This window comes from Homarus americanus, unplaced genomic scaffold, assembly GCF_018991925.1.
Source record: "Homarus americanus isolate GMGI-L3 unplaced genomic scaffold, GMGI_Hamer_2.0 scaffold23598, whole genome shotgun sequence".
In the NCBI taxonomy this organism is placed as follows: domain Eukaryota; kingdom Metazoa; phylum Arthropoda; class Malacostraca; order Decapoda; family Nephropidae; genus Homarus; species Homarus americanus.
In genome coordinates this window covers 2,802,506-2,820,339 of record NW_024731054.1, presented here as the reverse complement: position 1 = coordinate 2,820,339, position 17,834 = coordinate 2,802,506, and the positions used below count along the sequence as shown (strand labels likewise).

Below are 17,834 nucleotides of genomic sequence, written 5' to 3'. Positions count from 1 at the left end.
AAAAGATTTATACACTGCCGTCTCTTAAGGATCCCCAAACTGACCCTAAGTTAATAATATCCTTCTGTAGGACACTTCTCTAGGGTCTCCTACCCTACGGACTCAAAGGATCAGTTGTAGGAGACCCTAGCTGCTGGCTGACGGGTATCCTTGCTCACCAACACATTGTTTGTGTTTGGGTTAAATTAAGGAGAGGCTCGCTAACATTATGTGTTAACAGCTGCTCAGTGTCTAGCAATATTTACTCTGGTGACCATTGAATGATATGACATACTGTAAATATAAGGGAACGGTTCAATAGTGAACCTCTTCAACTGTCCCACACAGTTTGTTGACATTGTTGTCTATTTACATTCGTGGCGTGTCTCTACTCTAAGGCTCTTACCATAAAAAACAGCGCCAATACGAGCAAATCAACAGCGTCTGGCGTCTCTCTCTACTTTGGAACGACACGATTGTGGGGGAAAGTTACGCCAGACGAGCGTTCGCCCGCTTTCTGCCAGCAGTGGCGCTCTCTTATGGTACGAGCATAAGGCACGGTCGATGTTATTGGTTCCTCTCTGTCTTATAATATTCTGAATTAATATTTTAATACGTCTACCTATCTACCTACTGTAGTGTATGTATCTACGTCCTGAGGGTTACAGTATTGTCTCCTGTAGTCTTACCTCCTGTAGTCTTGTCTCCTGTAGTCTTACCTCACCAGTACAGGGCTCCCCAGCTCCGCCCTCTATAACTAGCAGCCAGTCAAATCACTTTATATTGAAATTTTTTCCCGCCTACTAAATCAACAGCAAATCATATCTCTTTAAATTAACACACCTCCACACCCCAGCCACTCAGAATTGTTCCCTGATATGTCATTGAATTTTTTGTACTTGTACCCCATGAAAATATGAAATTTGAAGTGTAATTATGGTTTTTGAGTGGGTGGAGTGGGTGTGGGAGTGGGCGGAGTGGCTGTGGGTGCGTGGAGTGACTGGGAATGGATGGAGTGACTGGGAATGGATGGAGTGACTAGGAGTGGGTGGAGTGAATGTGAGAGTGGGTGCAGTGACTAGGAGTGGGTGGAGTGAATGTGGGAGTGGGTGGAATAAAGGGTCGCCTCATTACTCATTGATTTAAATTACTGTCGAGGTCTTGTCCTTTCACTGGTCAAAATTCCACCAGACAAAACTGTACCGGACAAAAATCCTGCCGGTCAAAACCCTACCAGACAAAATCATATCAGACATAACCCTAACGGATCAATCCCTACCGACATTTGTACGTATCATTTGTCAGAACGTATACAAATCCTATCAGAACACGTCAGAACATATCAGAACAGCGCATAACAACTATCAGAACAATTCACACACAGCACGTCATCACCCATCAGAACACGTCACTTCATGTCAGAACGTGTCCAAACTAACCAGAACACGTCAGAACATGTCTTAATCCCTTCTAAAAAATCTGTCTTTGAACTCTGACAAAATCTGACCAAATTTACCAAGGTCTTACAATAGGCCTACCTGTAATGTATGCCTAAATCCACACCTGTACTGTATGTCTCAATTTACACCTGTACTGTATGTCTCAATTTACACCTGTACTGTATGCTTAAAATTTACACCTGTACTCTTCTTATTTCTCACTAATTTGTACCTGCCGAGCGTCTCCAGGTAACCTCAACACAATCCCAATCAATGTGTTTACCTTTCTCACCTGTATGTCTCACTCGTCAACAACTGTTTGGGTTTGTTTGTTTGTTTGGATAAAGTTTTTTTTCTTTTCTCTGTTTGTTGTTGTTTCATTCCTTTGGCTGTATTGCTAGTTTTCTCTTTTTTCTTCATTTATCATTCTTTTCATTCTTTTTTCATTAATTATTTCTCTTCTCTTCCTTAACTTATCCTGTTCTCTTTTTTCTTATTTATCTCTTTTTAAGTCCTTCCACATTTATCAGTTCTCTTCTAATCCTAATTTATCATCTCTTGTCCCTGTTTCTCTAGTCTTTACTCTCTCAAACTCCAATTCTCTTCGTTATTAAGGTTATGGAGAAACTGATTCATATATTGACTCATATATCTCACACTTGTACAAGGTTGTCCTCAAGATTGACTCAAGGTTGTCCTCAAGATTGACTCAGGTCGGTTGTCAGGTCTCACAAGGGACACAACACAAACACTTAATTTACATTTCTCCCAAGACACTTACTTAGTTCAAGGTGGACCTCGAGTCTCAAGGGACAACACAGACCTCCAGCTTGAATTAGATCCTTTCCACGGTTCCAAAGACACACACACACACAGACAGACACAGACACAGACAGACACAGACACAGACACAGACTCAAAAGAAAATGTCTTCTTCATTCTATATTTTATTAAGTATTATTATTATTATTATTATTATTATTATTTTTTATGTATGTTATTTAGTTTTTTGGTGTTGTCGAAGGGATGTTATTATTATTATTATTATTATTATTATTATTATTATTATTTTAGACTTGATTCATTATTAAAAAAAAACTTCGTCGCCTCCATAGTTTGAGTTTACAGATCGGTTACGTAACGTAGTTCTGACACACACACACACACACACAAAACAACAGGTCTCTCTACATTAACGTTACAAATTTCTGATGTTGACAGTTTTGGCCGAACATTCTACAGTCAGCCAGTCTATTATATACGTCTGTCTGCCCATGTAATATCTGTCTACCTATCTGTCTATCTGTCTGTCTATCCAGGGCTGTGATGACTTATAAACCTCAGATTCTCAAATTCTCTAAGATGTGATAAAACTCTTCCCATTATCATTAGATAATAAAAAAAATGAAAACACAGCAAATTGGTTCATTATTTTGTCTTCATTAAGCTACATGGCGTGGTAAATGCCCAGAGACTCTACCCAGACTATGATGCGTCGCTCTCTCTCTCTCTCGCTCTCTCTCTCTCTCTCTCTCTCTCTCTCTCTCTCTCTTCCTTTAAGTCACGGGAAGGAAATAATCTTAAGAGTGTGTTGAGAATCTGAGGCTGAATCGCTATCTGTTTGTCCCCCTCAACCAAATACGACACCCAGGGCCCTGCAGCATCCTCTAGTGGCGTGTGTAGATAGATAGATAGATAGATAGATAGATAGATAGATAGATAGATAGTAAAAGTCGTCGTATCTTGTTTGTATTGTGTTTGAAGGTCGTGTGTGTGTGTGTGTGTGTGTGTGAGTGTGTGTGTGTGTGTGTGTGTGTGTGTGTGTGTGTGTGTGAACCAGTGGATGATGGTGGAAGGAGCTGGGTGGTCGTCACAGCCCTGGATGGATCAGCAGTGACCTGAGCTGTTTGGGTCAGACTTACCCTAATGACCTCGAGGACGATGAGTTGACCCCATTGGAAGTGTGGTCGTCTTCGAGAGGGTTAATGTCATCGTCCTCGAGAGGTTAATGAAGAGGCCTCGTGACATGACACCTGTTGACGAGCCTGACACAAAAAGGGTTGTGTGAGGTCACTAACAAACAACAACAAGAACAACAACAACAACAACAACACCTCTGGCATCACTCATTATTATCATCTTTAGGTTGTGAGAGTTATGGGTCTATTAACAGTCTCCCTGCTGGTTCAACACAGGTGCTACCATTAACAGCCAACAGTGTCCTTTAATTACAATATACAAAGTTATATACAAATGTTTTTCTTTATTTTTTGGTCAGTGATATGACTTGACTATGACAGCTACTGTTTGTTGTCATCCTCGTCACTGTCATTGTCTCTGTCATATGACGGGATGTATATAGAGTGGTGGTGGGCCGGCAGCGCCTTCCTCACCTCTCTCGTGCACACACACTTACACAGGATATTTTTGAACGCGAATCTGAAGTCTTTACTGAAGAGCGCGTATATGCAGGGGTTGATGGCGGAGTTACAGTAACCCAGCCAGAAGAGCACGGAGAAGAGCAGCGGGTGTATACAGGTGGGGCAGAACCCCCTCACCAGGTACATGGTGAAGAAGGGGAACCAACACAGGATGAACACCCCGACGATGATCCCCAGCGTCTTGGCGGCTTTGGTCTCCATCCTGAACCTCTTCACTTGTACCTTGATGTTCCGCCGCCCCATCCTGAGGGAGTGGGTGGCGGGCATTCTGAGCTTGGCGTCAGGCCGTCACTGCCACCACTGCCAACACCACCGCCACCGCTGCCACCGCCACTGCCTACGCCGCCACCGCCAGGTTGGAGTCTCTGAGACGTAGAATCTATCTCTGAGAAGTTGGTGTCGACGGTGTAACAGGAGTCCGTCTTACTGCTGTTGTCGTTCCTGCTGACGGAGAGGAGCTCGACGTTACTGTGGTCCCTGGAGCACTGGGCGTTACACAGGTCGCACCTCTCGGACAGGGCGAAGTTGTTGCCGTCGTACTTCATGTCAGGCGGGAGGGAGATGCTGGACTTCATGATGAGCTGCGGCCTTAAGTTCTTCATCTTGATGCTGCTCACTTTACCCTTGGGACTGTTCTTCCTGTGGTGGTGGTGGTTGTTACTCTGGCCGTTGTGGCGCCGCTCCGCCGAGTTGTGGTGGTGGTGGGAGTTGTGTTCCTGCACAGAGTTACGTCCTCGGTGGATCCTCAGCGTCAGCCGCTCCTCCTGGAAACGGCTGCCGAAGATCTTTTTGTTCCTGGTGGTCCTGAAGCCCTGGTTGATGGCTCTGGTGGTCTCGGCGGCGGCGCAGTAGATCTTCCAGTAGAAGAAGAGCATCACTAACATGGGGATGAAGAAGGAGCCCAGGGCGGAGTACACCACGTACCCCACGTCGTTGGTCAGCTCGCACGAGAGGTGGCACGAGACCTCGTCGTCCAGGCTTCCTCCTCCCTCCCCGGTGCCTCCGTCAGACGTGGGGGAGGAGGCCGACACCAGGTTCTTGTGGCGGTCGTTCCAGCCTACAAGGGGCGGGAAGCAGATGACGAAGGAGGTGATCCACACGGAGGCGATCAACAGCTTGGCCCTCGATGACGTCATCAACGACGGGTACGACACCGGCCTCGTCACTGCCACGTACCTGAGGAAGACACGGAGGTGAGTGTCAGGCTATACAGTATATACACACACACGTACATAATAATGGCGTGTAAGTCTTAGGAAAGAGCACACATACGTACATAAAGTTGGCGTGCAGTCAGGGGCGTTCACACTCGTACCTAGTGATAGTTTGAGTGGCAGGTCGTACACACACACACACACACACACACACACAAACGAATGGGAACAATTATGAACAATTGTGCTGTACAATGATGAACATTATTTTCCCGCAGTGAACATGAACATTTCTTACAGTGGTGTATATGTGTGGCGTTGTGGTGCTGGCGAGGCTGTACACGCTCCATTAGGCTCGATGGTGCCCGTATTGACAGGTGTGTGAGCTGAGCCTTTGGACACACCTGAAGGTTTGATTTCCTCTGATGGTGTGTGTGTGTGTGTGTGTGTGTGTGTGTGTGTGTGTGTGTGTGTGTGTGTGTGAAAGAGAGAGACCAAAGACAGACAGACATACGAACACACAAACAACCAGGAAAGACTAAGAAAGGAAAGAAAAATAAAAAATAAAGATTAAAAATATGGAAATTTAAGAGAGGTTGTCAGGTTATTGTCTTTTTATTATCTCACACACACACACACACACACACACACACACACACACACACACACACACACACACACACACACACACACACACACACACACACACACACACGTCTCTAACAATAAGTCCAGAGAGTCTTTTTCACGCTTTTCTAATTTCTCATTTTAAACTCTCTCTCTCTCTCTCTCTCTCTCTCTCTCTCTCTCTCTCTCTCTCTCTCTCTCTCTCTCTCTCTCTCTCTCTCTCTCTCTCTCTCTCTCTCTCTCTCTCTCTCTCTCTCTCTCTCTCCTCTTCAAAACTTCTTCTCATATTCTTATTCCTTGTTTTATTCTTTTCTCTCTGTTGCATACACAGGGACGTGAAGGTCGACATGAGACCGTGTTTCTTGAGAATTTTGGCAGAGTTGGAGGGAAGGGGGAGAGAGTGGAGGGAGTGAGGGAGGAAGGAAGGAAGGACGGAAAGCAAAGGGAGTAAGGGAGAGACGGAGGAGGGAATGACGAATGCGATTTTTCTCGGTTCGAAATTAATTGTTACGTGAGAGAGAGAGAGGAAATTAACAATCTTTCACAACTGCCAATTATTTATTTATTTTTCATCCCTCGGAAGAAAAGGAAACAATTATGTGATTATATTTTATGTTGATTCAGCTTTAATTTGTGTTTTTTATCTTTTCCTTAAGTTGAGAAAGATATATTGTTGTTACTTAATGATGATGAGAGGGAGGGTAGGGTAGGGTAGGGTAGGGTAGGGTAGGGTAGGGTGGGGGTGGGGAGTAGGATGGGGTGGGGTGGGGGTAGGGTAGAGATTAGGGTGTGGGTGGGGTGGGGGTGGGGTGCAGGGGGTGGGGTAGGGGTGGGGTGGGGTTGGGTGGAGTAGAGATGGGGAGTGGAGTTAGTGTAGGGTAGGGTGGGGACTGGGGGTAGGAGTAGGGTAGGGAATTAAGGTTAGGGTGGGATTAGCGGAGTAGGATGGCAGGGTATAATAGGATGTAAGGGTTGGAATAGCAGGATATAATAGTGTATGACAAGAGGCAGAAGGATACTAGATATTTATAGGATGGCAAAAATAGGATTAAAAGTCCTCCAGAGATCCTACACATCCTGCAGACTAAGGTTAGGATACAGGAGTTATAATCAATCTTGTCAGGAGTCCTTTGTGGGAGCCTTGACGATACTGTTGACTGGGACACGATTTTTTTCCGGGCTTGATTTTTGTGTCTGTATTTTGTCTGTCTGTCTGTCTGTCTGTCTGTCTGTCTGTCTGTCTGTGTGTTCTGTCCTTCATCTCTGTGCAGCTCTGTCTGTCTGTCTGTCTGTCTCTTGATTAATATATTGTTATTTTTCATTGTTTTTGTTAGTTGTTCTTCTTATTATTGTTGTTATTGTTATTGTTATCTGATTTCCTGCTGTTGTTATGTTTGTGATGAAAGGCGTTGCTTAATTTTCTTCTCTCTGTCTGTCTGTCTGTCTGTCTGTCTGTCTGTCTGTCTGTCTCTATCTATACGAGTGTCTGTTTATCTATCTAGCTAGCTATATTAATCTCTCTCTCTGTCTCTGCAGTACTGTCTCTCTCTTTATCAATTTATCTCTCTCTCTCTCTCTCTCACTCACTCTCGCCGGCGGGATTTAAAGCCACCGGAACACCATTTTATGACCCTCTATTCCTCCTTCTTTTACTGCTTTCTCTTCTCTTCTCTTTCTTTACGGGAGAAAGTTCTAAAGGTCTCAACTGTTCCTTTCCCCAAGACTTTCTTTTTCCGAGTTAAGTAAAACACCATGCTGGAGTGTGTGTGTGTGTGTGTGTGTGTGTGTGTGTCTACTTGTACATCTTAACACACACACACACACACACACACACACACACACACACACACACACACACACACACACACACACACACACACACACACACACACACACACACACACACACACATACTATATCTGAGTGTTACGCCTCTTGTTTATAATTAAGGAACTCTGGCGCCCATCTTGAGTGTTCCGTTGCCTTCTGATAAACAGGGAAGCTTCCGGGGGACACGTAGGATATGGTGGCACTGTTAGTAAGGCAGCTGAGGCATCGTGGCACTGTTAGTGATATTTATACTTCAAGTGTCAGTCTGTCTGTAAATTGGTCTATGTATGTATGTATGTATGTATGTATGTATGTATGTATGTATGTATGTACAGTATATATGTAAAATTTCCGCTTCTCTCTGTGCATAAAACTCTTTATTAGTTCAGCACCGAACACCTCTGTGACAAGCTTAACCTAACCTAACCTAACCTAATCAAACCTAATCTAACCTAACCTACTCCCTAATATTATCTTGTTTCCTCTCTGTTTACATTCCTATGGTACCCTTTGTAGGCTTTGTTTACATTTTTCACCCCTCCCCGCCAGGTGGACGTAGGGAGGTGTATTTACCTGGGTTGTGGATGTGAGTGATGTGAAGGTGTTTGTAAACGTACATTAGGCAGATGATCGTGTGTGTGTGTGTGTGTGTGTGTGTGTGTGGTGTGTGTGTGTGTGTGTGTGTGTGTGTGTGTGTGTGTGTGTGTGTGGTGTGTGAGTATTATGGCCAGATATATTGTTATCTTGGTCGAATTCTTAGGGCTTTATCACCTGAAGGTTAGGTTAGGTTAGGTTAGTTTTGGGTTAGGGCTTTGGTTGCGTTAGACTCGTTAATCTTAAGGTAAATAAGCTGGGGTGCCTAATCTTCAGGTAACCGTCTTGCGTCAACACACACACACACACACACACACACACACACACACACACACACACACACACACACACACACACACACACACTTACACACACACCTTGATCACCTGAGTTTTAACACCTCATGGTCTCACCTGTGTTGCCAAGTTGCTTCGCTCCCCCAGACTTAACCTTGGGCATCATAGCTACCTGTCTGTCTGTCTGTCTGTCGGTCTTTTCTGTCTTCCCCCAAATAACAATAAAAACAGGTAAAAATCACAGCATCACAATATTTTTTTCTTATCAGTTCTCAAACTCCAGGAAAAACAGAACTGAAGAGGTTAATATATATATATGGCTGCGTTGGATTCTCTAATGAACCTAATCACAGGCTGGAGAGTAGTTTGGGAGGGGGGGGGGGGTGGGGGTGAGGAGGGGGGTGAGAGGTGAGGAAGAGGAGGAACATTTATCAAGACGAGATTATTGGAGGCGTGTTCAGATGGTTTGTTTTCTCTCCGTGTTATTGAGTGATTGTCGGTCTTGTTGTGTTTATATATATTTTTACCTGTTGAAGTGTATTGTCTTGCCCCAGGTGAGTGTGGTGGGTGGGTGGGTGGCGTGGGTGATGTGGGGGTCTGTGTATCTCTATTGTCTCTGTTTGATCTGATACACCTGATGCTCTCTGGGCCTCTCCTCACCTCCTTTATTCTCCTCCTCTCCTCTCCTCCCTCCTCCCCTCCTCTCTCCTTCTCCCAGACTCCTCCTCCTCCTCAAGCAACAGGTATAAGGGTAAACCACCGAGTCAGTTATCTTGTTCAAGTTTGGAGGGTCACCTTCGGGGGGTGCTGGATGGGAGGTGGGGGAGAGGGGCGGGGAGGTGCTGGAGAGGGGGAGGTGCTGAGGGAGGATGATGGCAGAGGGCCGGAAGTTTATTAGTAATGCTCTGCCTGGTGTAAGTTGTAGCGATTAATTTGGTTTGTTTGGCTATTAGGCCTATGTGTGTGTGTGTGTGTGTGTGTGTGTGTGTGTGTGTGTGTGTGTGTGTGTGTGTGTGTGGGAGGAGTGTGTGTTTGTGGGGGAGTGTGTGTATGTGTGTGAGGGTGGTAGTGTATGTGTGTATAATTCATGTATGTATGTATTCATGTATGCATCTATTTACTTTACCGACAAACAAAGTATACGCTTAATTATACAATAATATATTCATCCGCTTATAAAACATATTCTTCACACCTCTCACTTATACATATATACATACACTTCTGTTAATGCATCTCGTTCACTTTTTCTGTCTGTCTGTCTGTCTGTATCTGTCTGTCTGTCTGTCTGTTTCTGTCTATTTTCCCATGTACCTGTTCATATGTTTATCAATAAATCTATCTTCCTCGATTTATCTCCCTCTTCTATTATCTAATTTATCCATCTATCTCTCTCAACTATCTCTCACCATCACCATCTCTCTCTCTATCTCCCTCTCCACCCCTCGCTCCTCCCCCCACTACCCCTCACTCCACCCCTCACTCTACCTCCTCTACCCCTCCTCCTCCCCCCACTACCCCTCTTTCCCCTCACTCCACCCCTCCTCTACCCCTCACTCCACCTCTCTCCACCCCTCACTCCACCCCTCACTCTACCCCTCACTCCACCCCTCACTACCCCTCACTTCCCCCCTCACCCAATGTTTACACCAACAGCTGATTGACTCCACCAACTTTATGTGTCATGATTTGTGATATTTTTTTTGTATTTTTTAGTATAAATTTTTTTTTAGTATATTTTAATATATTTTTTTTAATTTAATATGGACGAGGGGAAGTTCAGGCTAGTATGTGTTTTATAAATGTAATATATGGACTCAACTTGGTTTCGACTAGTACACCAGAGTACATGATATAACACTGAAATACAGGGTCAGGAGTTAGGTGTGTGTGGGGGGCGTTGTCTTAGCTCTATCTTGCTGCCTCCCCCCCCCCCCAGACACACACACATCAACATTATTTACCTTCTGCATCTTCCTAAGGTTCAATATCCAGTGCACACCGCCCTCACTGCCCCCAGACTGTAATGTAGCGACAGTCGTTTGCATAATTAGTCGTGTGGTATTGGTCGTGTTTTTTTACCTGAACACGCTGGTCGTCATATCAGCTCCACGTGGCCAAGGGTCAGATGGGGGTCAAGGTGAAGCTTATATTGGTTGAGGATCTATCGTTGTCTTCACCCTTCACTCTCACCCTTCACCCTCACCCTTTACTCTCGCCCTTCACCCTCACCCTTCACCTTCACCCTTCATTATACCACTTCACCCTCACCCTTCACCCTCACCCTTTACTCTCGCCCTTCACCCTCACCCTTCACCTTCACCCTTCATTATACCACTTCACCCTCACCCTTCATCCTCACCCTTCACCCTCACCGTTCACCCTCGTCCTTCATCATGCCACCTCATCCTTCACCCTCACCCGTGTCCTTCACCATCCCACCTCCCCCTTCACTGCCCTACACACCCTGCTATATCCCGTCCATCCCTCTTCCACCATCACCATCACCACCATCACCACCATCACCACCATCACCATCACCACCATCACCCACCATCACCATCACCACCATCACCATCACACATCACCATCACCACCATCACCACCATCACCACCATCCTGCATCACCACCATCACCATCACCATCACCACCATCGCCACCATCCACCATCACCACCATCACCATCACCACCACCATCCACCACCATCACTGCATCACCACCATCACCACCATCCACCACCATCACCATCACCACCATCACCATCACCACCATCACCATCACCACCATCACCATCACCACCATCACCACCATCACATCACCACCATCACCACCATCCACCACCATCACCATCACCACCATCACCATCACCATCACCACCATCACCACCACCATCACCATCACCATCCATCACCATCACCATCATCACCATCATCACCATCACCACCATCACCACCATCACCACATCACCACCATCACCACCATCACATCACCATCACCACCATCACCACCACCATCACCATCACCACCATCACCACCATCACCATCACCATCACCATCACCACCATCACCATCACCACCATCACCACCATCACCACCATCACCACCATCACCACCATCATCACCATCACCACCATCACCATCACCACCATCACCACCATCACCACCATCACCACCATCACCACCATCACCACCATCACCATCACCACCATCATACACAAACGTTTCATAACACAGGTAAGTTAAGGTTGTGTCTGTATGCATATTATGCAATAAGTTTGTGTCTCAGCTGAAGCCAACCAGTTACTGCATATTACAGGTTCAGTTAAGGGAGCTTATATGGTATGAGTTAAGGGAGGTTATACAGTATTAGTTAAGGGAGGTTATACAGTATTAGTTAAGGGAGGTTATACAGTATTAGTTAAGGGAGGTTATACAGTTAAGGGTGGGTATACAGTATTAGTTAAGGGAGGTTATACAGAATTAGTTAAAGAGCCAGTTGGATACAGGACATGTCTCAGTAACTAGGAAGCGACTCAACGAACAGGATATTAGTTCCTGCCAGACAGCCTGATGACAGGAACTCTGCCTCCTACTTAGCATGTCAAGTAGGAGGAGGTACACTTCAAGAGGCTGGCTTGGGAGGAACACTTGAAGCCACACACATACAGACTCCTGGTGGCGTATTTGTGAAGCTTCAAGCGTTAGGTGGCCTGTCAGACGTGTGGTGTGGAGGAGGAAGGTGAGTGGGTGGTCTTAGCAGGAGGGGGTGTGGGGGGGGTCTTAGCAGGAGGGGTGTGGGGTCTTAGCAGGAGTCTTAGCATGAGGTGTGGGGTTCTTGGGGAGGGGATGGGTGGTCTTAAGGGTAGGGGGTGGGAGTGGTCTTGAGGAAGGGTAGGAGTGGGGGGAGAGAGAGAGAGAGAGGAGGGGTGGTGGGGGGTCTTGATCGCTTCTATGAACCACATTTATTTACCGTTTCAACAAGAGCATCCGGATTGACTGTTGCGTTTGTCATATGAGAATCCCAATTGACACTCGTTTACCCTCCGAGGTGTTTTTGTCTCTAATCACGTAAATCATCCTTACTGTTCGTTCACCTCTTCCTCTCTTAACTCCCTTTTATCTCCATTTACCCTTTAATTCTCCATTTTCTACCCCTTTACCCTTTAATTCTCCATTTTCCACCTCTTTCATCGTTTATCTCAATTGACACAGTTTTCGTCCCGTGTGCATTCGAAAATTACGTTCGTCACAGTTGCATCCGGATTTGCATGCGTTTGTGGTAGGTGAATCCGGATTGACACATGGTAAACACGCGCCTAAAATTGTGAGTAATTGGGAAATCAACAGCGAACTGACAGGGGGAAAAAAGAGAGTGGGAGATAGAGGTAGAGGGAGGGTAGAATTGACAGTCTGGTAGACAGTCAACCAAACAACCAGTCATTTCAATCTACCAGTCAGTCACATTTTAGATCGACTAGAGAAGCAGACGACCACACAAACATATAGATAGTCAACCACACAACCTCACGACCAGGCGACCACACAACCACATGACCAGACAACCACACAAACACACGACCAGACAACCACACAACCACATGACCACACAACCACATGACCAGACAACCACACACCCAAACTACCACACAACCACAGAGCCTGCCAGCCCGCCTCGTCACGTGGTAGTTACGTAACCTTCGCCTGACCAGCGGCCATTGTTAGGAGGGTGAGAACAGGACCAAACTTGGCTCCTCTATCTTTCACCCTCTCTCTTTATTCTCCCTCTCTCTCTCTCTCTCTTTATCCACCCTCGCTCCATCTATACTCCCTCTCTCTCTCTCCCTCTATACTCCCTACTTTTCCCCTCTCCTCCTCTCCCTTCCTTCCTCTCCTCTAACCAATCCCATCCTCTCCCTTCCTCCCCCCTCTCTCCCTCCCTTCCCTTACTCCCCTTCTCTTCTCTCCTGCCCAACTTAACAATGGAGGAGCCTCATCTCTGAGCCTTCTCACACGCTTCCTCCTCTTCCTCCTCCTCCTTCTCTTCTTCTTCTTCTTCTTCTTCTTCTTCTTTTTCTTCTTAAAAAAACCGTCTCACTCACTTTCATGTAATAGATAGATGATAAAATTAATGTGTGTGTGTGTGTGTGTGTGTGTGTGTGTGTGTGTGTGTGTGTGTGTGTGTGTGTGTGTGTGTGTGTGTGTGTGTGTGTGTGTGTGTGTGTGCCACTGTAGCCTCCTCCTCCACTAGCCTCCCTCCCTCTCCTGCCTCCCTACCTCCCCCTGCCTCCTCCCTTCCCCCCTGCCTCCTACCTCCCCCTGCCTCCCCTCTCCTCCTGCCTCCCCACCTTCCCCTGCCTCCCTCCCTCTCCTCCTGCCTCCCTACCTTCCCCTGCCTCCTCCCTCTCCTCCTGCCTCCCCTACCTTCCCCCTGCCTCCCTACCTCTCCTCCTGCCTCCCCTACCTTCCCCTGCCTCCTCCCTCTCCTCCTGCCTCCCTTCCCCCTCCCTACCTCTCCTCCTGCCTCCCCTACCTTCCCCTATCCTGCCTCCCCTACCTTCCCCCTGCCTCCTCCTTCCCCCTGCCTCCCCTACCTTCCCCCCTGCCTCTCCTACCTTCCCCCTGCCTCCCTACCTTCCCCCTGCCTCCCCTACCTTCCCCTGCCTCCCAACCTTTCCCCCTGCCTCCCCTACCTCTCCTCCTGCCTCTACCTTCCCCCCTGCCTCCTCCCTCTCCTCTGCCTCCCTTCCCCTGCCTCCCTCCCTCTCCTCCTGCCTCCCCTCTCCCTCCCTCCCTCCCTTCCCCCTGCCTCCCTCCTTCCCTTCCTTCCCTCAACTCCATACCTCTCTCCCTCCCCTCCGCTCCTACCCATCCCTTTTTTCTGCCCTCTCTCCCTTCCTCACTCTCTCCTCCCTACCCTCCCTTCCCTCACCTACCTCGCCAGGGTCAGATTTACTTCCTCGGTCAACTCTCTACTTCAGGTCAGACAAATTCGCAAGATTTGGCAGACAAAAAAAGAAAAAAAAGTATATTGGATATTTTTTCTATTTTCGTCTTTATTTCAGGTCGAATAAATTCTCAATTCTTTCATAAAAAAATTTCAAGGCAATTGTTTAAGAAAGTTGTCCTCGTAAACTTGTCATAGTGTGATTATATTATTTCTTTGCTTAATTTAGAGATATTTTACTTTTTTTTCGTCCTGATAAGATTAAAGAAAGAATAATAGAGACTTTCACTTATATTTTTTTCCTTCACTTTCTTTTTTTCCAATTATCTTTCGAGGTGATATTTTCCCTAAGACTAATTAACGATAGAAGATAATGTATTATACTTTCTTTTTAGGTTTTCTCTTCCTCCTGCTTTCTCTTTCTTTCCATGATAATTTACCATGAGTTAAAAGAATGTTAAAAGAGAAAAGTTTTATGCTTTCTTTTTCAATTACGTTCATCAGTCTCCACTTTCTCTTCTGAGCAATTTACCAAGACTTAACAGACGACATAGAAAGGTTTCACACTTTCTATTTTCCAATTATCCTCCACTCTTTCTCTTCTGGGTAATATACCAAGATAAAAAACAACTTAGAGAGTTTTAACGCTTTCTTTTTTCTTCTTTCTTAACACGACAATTTACCAAGACTTAAAAAGAGAGAGAGAGAGAGAGAGAGAGAGAGAGAGAGAGAGAGAGAGAGAGAGAGAGAGAGAAAGGTTTAGAGCTTTCTTTTTTTCACTTATCATCCTCGCTCTCTCCCTCAAGAAATTTTTTACCAACATTCACAAACGAAAATAGAAAGTTTGTTTACACTTTCTTTTATTAATTGCCATCCCTTACTTTCTCTTCAGGATAATTTGCCAAGACTTAAATAGAGAAAAAGTAAAGAGAAAGCTATCAGACTTTCTTTTTGACTAGTTAAAGAAAAAGAAAGGATGAGAGAGAGAGAGAGAGAGAGAGAGAGAGAGAGAGAGAGATAGAGAGAGAGTCATCAGTATATAAGTTGTGAACATTTCTTTTATCAAGGGAAGGCTGGGGCACAATGGACCCCCTGAGCGCTAGTACTCCTGTGAGGGGGCAATCTGGGTGAGAGGGAGGGAGAGGGATGGTGAGAGAGGGGGAGAGCGGAGGAAGAGAGAGGGAGAAGGCGAGAGGGAAGAAGGAAGGAGGGAGAGGGGAGGAGGAAGAGAGAGGGAAAAGGCGAGAGGGAAGGAGGAAGAGAGAGGGTGAAGGTGAGAGGGAAGGAGAGTGAAAATATGTGTCAATCTGTCAGCGTCTCTCTCTCTCTCTCACACACACACACACACACACACACACACACACACACACACACACACACTCACACACACACAGGTACATCTCTAAGACTCTATTCTTAAAGCTGAGAGAGAGAGAGAGAGAGAGAGAGAGAGAGAGAGAGAGAGAAACGTAGCTTGTACTCAGGTCCTTGGCTATTTCATCAGAGCCATGCAGAGACACGCCTATGGCCAGGTATTTCACAATCCAATTTATGCGTGAAGACTTATGGCGATGGTTGGTGTATGACCCTTTGAGACAGGTGAGAGATACGGGAGATAAGAGGTGAGCAGACAGACAGATAGAGGCAGACAGACAGACAGATAGAGGTAGACAGACAGACAGACAGACAGACAGGTAGACAGACACACACACGTTGTTTACTACTCGTGTGTGTTTACATGCAGGTCCTGAGTCGCTTACACGTGCTCGTGGCCTTGGCAGTTTGACACAACTCATCATACGAAATACACGCAGTGACTATCTGATGAGTAAACAACCTAACCTAACCTAACCACAGTGACTACCTGATGATTAAACAACATGACTACCTGATGATTAAACAACCTAACCTAACCAACCACAGTGACTACCTGATGAGTAAACAACCTAACCTAACCTAACCACAGTGACTACCTGATGAGTAAACAACTAACCTAACCTAACCACAGTGACTACCTGATGAGTAAACAACCTAACCTACCACAGTGACACCTGATGAGTAAACCCTAACCTAACCACAGTGACTACCTGATGAGTAAACAACCTAACCTAACCTAACCACAGTGACTACTGATGAGTAAACAACCTAACCTAACCACAGTGACCTGATGATAAACAACCTAACCTAACCACAGTGACTACCTGATGAGTAAACAACCTAACCTAACCTAGCACAGTGACTACCTGATGAGTAAACAACCTAACCTAACCTAACCACAGTGACTACCTGATGAGTAAAACAACCTAACCTCAACCTAACCACAGTGACTACCTGATGAGTAAACAACCTAACCTACCACAGTGACTACCTGATGAGTGACAGTGACCTGATGAGTAAACAACCTAACCTAACCTAACCACAGTGACTACCTGATGAGTAAACAACCTAACCTAACCTAACCACAGTGACTACCTGATGAGTAAACAACCTAACCTAACCACAGTGACTATTGATGAGTAAACAACCTAACCTAACCACAGTGACTACCTGATGAGTAAACAACCTAACCTAACCTAACCACAGTGACTACCTCATGAGTAATACATACCTACATACATACATACATACATACATACATACATACATACATGCATACATACATACATACATACATACATACATACATACATACATACAACTTGCTGTCACTCTGAATCGAGTATGACGATCATCCACCTATGGTACAATGATATGAGGTAGGGACATCATGGCTGTGTCTCCTCCGTTTTGTGGTGTTGCAAACATACACAGAGACAAACATAGACATACATACATATATATATATATAGACATACATAGATACAGACATACATGGATACAGACATACATGGATACAGACATACATAGATACAGACATACATGGATACAGACATACATAGATACAGACATACATGGATACAGACATACATAGATACAGACATACATGGATACAGACATACATGGATACAGACATACATAGATACAGACATACATGGATACAGACATACATAGATACAGACATACATAGATACAGACATACATAGATACAGACATACATAGATACAGACATACATAGATACAGACATACAGACATACATAGATACAGACATACATAGATACAGACATACATAGATACAGACATACATAGATACAGACATACATAGATACAGACATGCATAGATACAGACATACATAGATACAGACATACATGGATACAGACATACATAGATACAGACATACATGGATACAGACATACATAGATACAGACATACATAGATACAGACATACATAGATACAGACATACATAGATACAGACATACATGGATACAGACATACATAGATACAGACATACATGGATACAGACATACATGGATACAGACATACATAGATACAGACATACATAGATACAGACATACATAGATACAGACATACATGGATACAGACATACATAGATACAGACATACATAGATACAGACATACATAGATACA

The 17,834-nt window shown here is 45.3% G+C and overlaps 1 protein-coding gene across 2 annotated transcripts in view; it reads right to left on the bottom strand.

Annotated features, from left to right (window-relative positions):
• Positions 1-3,929: 3,929 nt before the first annotated feature.
• The window catches only part of LOC121867512 (octopamine receptor Oamb-like), a 131,883-nt gene continuing 117,978 nt past the window's right edge, over positions 3,930-17,834 (bottom strand). For both annotated transcript variants that reach the window (XM_042367484.1, XM_042367485.1), the window contains one exon: positions 3,930-5,035. In XM_042367484.1, the coding sequence (XP_042223418.1) occupies positions 4,072-5,035 (964 nt within the window). In that variant the 3' untranslated portion in view covers positions 3,930-4,071. The remainder of the gene's footprint in view (positions 5,036-17,834) is intronic.